Source organism: Octopus bimaculoides, chromosome 6 (assembly GCF_001194135.2).
Source record: "Octopus bimaculoides isolate UCB-OBI-ISO-001 chromosome 6, ASM119413v2, whole genome shotgun sequence".
In the NCBI taxonomy this organism is placed as follows: Eukaryota; Metazoa; Mollusca; class Cephalopoda; order Octopoda; family Octopodidae; genus Octopus; species Octopus bimaculoides.
In genome coordinates this window covers 68,865,064-68,868,632 of record NC_068986.1, presented here as the reverse complement: position 1 = coordinate 68,868,632, position 3,569 = coordinate 68,865,064, and the positions used below count along the sequence as shown (strand labels likewise).

Sequence of the window (3,569 nt, the reverse complement as noted above, 5' to 3'; positions counted from 1 at the left end):
ACAGAAATCAAACTTTTCCAAATGCTTGAAACTGAAAACACAGTGTTATTTTCGCACTCAGTGTGTTTCTGCAGCTATGTCTTAGAAATGTTTGGTTATAATTGTATTATCATATAATTTAATATTTTAAAACAATAATTTGTGTTTCACTTTGTTTTTAGATGCATAATAAAACGCAAGTGATCGCGTGAATAACACTTTAACTTTTTTTCTCCTTTGGCTGATGCAATAACCGGTAGCCATGTTAAATTTTTAAAAATTTCGTTTTCGTCTACAGGAAATAATTTGTGCGAATTTTTTTTGTTACAGATAATTTAATAGTAGAATTCATATTAATTACTTTAAAATCCAAAGTCTAGTATTTTTTGAAAATGACAAATTTTAGTTAGTTTTCATTTTTAATGTGGAACTATTTTCTATGCGCGATTAAAAATCAATGCGCTAACTATAAATAGTGTAACTTCCGTTAATTGTGTCACTCACAAAATATGAAAGGAATACAAATGCTTCGTGATTAATGCCCTCCGCTGAATAATTTCGACAAGTGTTGCTTTATTTTATGCAAACAGTTTACTTTCTCTAATTGGATTTATATTTTTTACAGAAATGGATGTATTATGTTCCACACTATGCTCCGATCTTGATTTTTCGTCTACTTTGTTCGCCGATGATTTTAAACGTTGCAGCTGTACTGAAAATGATGGTTCCCAATATTTCATGACAAAGGTAAATTACACTGATAAATACTGGAATAAACTCGATAGATATTGGCTTCAATATTCCTTTCCACCCTGTCACAAACTCTACAAAAACAATTCTGCTACATTTGTTGACCATCACCAACACCGCATTCAAAACAATTTCTGAAAAAACAAACAGCTAATCGCATTTGACTATTATATATATACTTGGATTTCGCATCACAATGGCACCACCTGCTTTAATAAATCCATTTAGTTCTCACGAAGCATGTGATGAGATGGCGAGTCCAAAAGTGTGCCACTTAACGACACCAAGGGAAGACGGCTTTACTTACGGCGCTCCAAAATCGTCGAACGGCGATTCTCTGATAGACTTTATTGCCAAGTTAAGTGTCGTGCATTTACAAAGACATATGCTGTTTATGCAGCTGAACTGTGGCGACTGTACTCACAGTAACATAAGCCGTATATTAAATACAAAAAATATTGAAATGAACCGACAGCATGCAAAAAACGCGGTCGGTTCTATTCCCGACACCATCGCGTTGACCCCTGTAAGTGATGATGCTGATACCCCATTCGACTTAGCTATTGAATACGATAGTCTTATTAGCGAATCTAACTCCTTAGAAAACCCTTCAGATGAAGAAGAAGCATACTCCCCAAAAAGCGAGTACGACTTGTTATTCAGTCCGAGCAGCAAGAGTTCAATGAACTCCACTACTTTAGACTCTTTTACTGATCTGCACAGCTCTGCTCATGATGGGCAGGATAGCGATGATGATGGACATTTTTCTTTTGAGGATGCTAGTGGTGACGAAAATTGGGATTTTAATTCAGACACAAATTGTAACGATTTACCATGTACCAAAGACGTCCCATTTTGGAAAACCGTTTTTCAGTTAGTGGAAAGCGATGATGAGTGTGATAGTGATGACTATGATGAAGATTACGATGATGATATCTTGTTTTCTAATACCCCTTGCTTTTCTTTCAATGAACTGTTTGAAAATACTCAAAATACAAAAACTGAAAATACAGACTCCATTCCCAGTATCATAGGAAAAGCCAACGACAGATGGAATAAAATCTATACGGACACGAACGTACACCATAAAACTTCTAAGGTTTGAATTTCTATTATTACTTCCTTAAAAACTTCACATGAACATATATTGTAATTTCTTTTTTCATTTGGTTTATGTAAACTATTGAATGCCATATGTTGTATATTTGACTTCCCTCTTTCCAAAAATTATAGGAAATAAATCTAATTGATTTATGTCTATCTAAGCAAATGGTTCAATCAGCACTTGTTACATTTGCCATTTAATTTTAAACTGGTTTTCGCATGAATTATTTTAATTGCAGTTATTTATTCACTCCTGGTAGAACATGTTAAACGTTTGTTCAACCTATTTAAGCTTATCACAAAGCGTATATTTCGTGGCCCTCAAACGGATGTATCACTTTGCATGTCCTCTTCGACTGATTTTTTTGTCTTTTTATCGGATTGAGAGTCGAACTGTTGATTTTGCTCTCCCCCCCCCCAATCTCTCTCTCTCATGAGGATTGTATTAATACTATTTAACATTAATGGAAATATCTCTTTTCAAAGTACATAGTCCGAGCTCAAAGACCGGCAGCCGAAACAAGACCGGTTTTTTTTTTTTTTTTTTTAAAGAATTCCAATTTTTCGTGTTGACAACAAAAAGAAAACCCCCAAAGAAATAATCGAAAAGTAAATATGGCGCCGGTGAATTGATTCGACATTTTTAATTCTTGGTAAAGTAGGGCGCGCATTTGACACGTTCTAAAGATACTCCTGCGCAGTTGAACCACAGTACACAGTCTAAATGAATTACTCCGCAGCTACCATATATTACACTTTGACTATATTAATCGAGCACTCTCTCTATTTAAAATGTTTCTCTTCTATTGTGTGAACATTGAAAGAAAGGGTTGTTTTTTTAAAATATATAAAAATAGTTGGGGGGCTTTAATATAATTAAGTTCCGGTTTAGAGCATATTTCTCTCAAGCTATTCTTCCTCTCTTTCATATGTATCTTCCTCTTTCTCCATATTTTTTGTGCTTCTCGTCTTGGAAACTGCATTATCCTGAAAATTTTCAAAAATACATTTTTCGGTTTTGTTATCCCTTGGAAATTAAACTTAACAGTAACTTGCTAATATATGAGAGTCCGAAATTTTTCAATTTAATACCGGCATTACAAAATAATTTGTATTAAATTAGGCATACCTACACAAGTGCCCCCTCTCCCCCGGCCTTCTCCGAATTTTGTTTCCTCATAACTTTGAGAAAGATGAATATCTCTAAATGGTATTTTCTACAAATGCATTTCAAATGGTGTAGATTTATGATCATATCGAAATTGAATTCCCAGGGGTGGGTAAAAATTCGTAGGTGTACACCTACTGACGCGCATAACAATTTCAAGCTTTTGTACATATGTGTAATATGTGTGACAATTTCTTTTATGTATTATTTTCTTGTTGAATTCATATGTAATTGTAATGTACACTATCTGAATGGTATTTGTGGGAAATTTCGTTTAAAATTACCCATCTTTCTGAAAGCTATAAGGAAATAGTCGACACTCGTGTGAGTAAATCGGACCTCCTCTCTATTTCTTCCCCCACGAAAAATATTTGTAGAAAAATCTTCATTTTTCCGGAAGTTATGAGGTAACAAAGTTGTTGAACACACTTGACGTAGATATGCCAAAATTTTATCGAAAACTCCAGATGGACTATATGTAATCTGAACCTTTCCTCACTTATTATTATTTTTTTTTTTTTTACGGAATCCCACGTTTTAGGCTATGGAGATTCCGATTCTGAAAAAA

The 3,569-nt window shown here is 34.1% G+C and overlaps 1 protein-coding gene across 2 annotated transcripts in view; it reads left to right on the top strand.

Moving 5' to 3' along the window:
• The first annotated feature begins 329 nt into the window (after positions 1-329).
• LOC106868078 (uncharacterized) overlaps positions 330-3,569 on the top strand; it is an 8,648-nt gene continuing 5,408 nt past the window's right edge. Inside the window, exon 1 of one of the 2 annotated variants that reach the window (XM_052968846.1) lies at positions 330-1,828. In XM_052968846.1, the coding sequence (XP_052824806.1) occupies positions 926-1,828 (903 nt within the window). In that variant the 5' untranslated portion in view covers positions 330-925. The remainder of the gene's footprint in view (positions 1,829-3,569) is intronic. The other variant, XM_014913193.2, reaches the window with a different exon arrangement.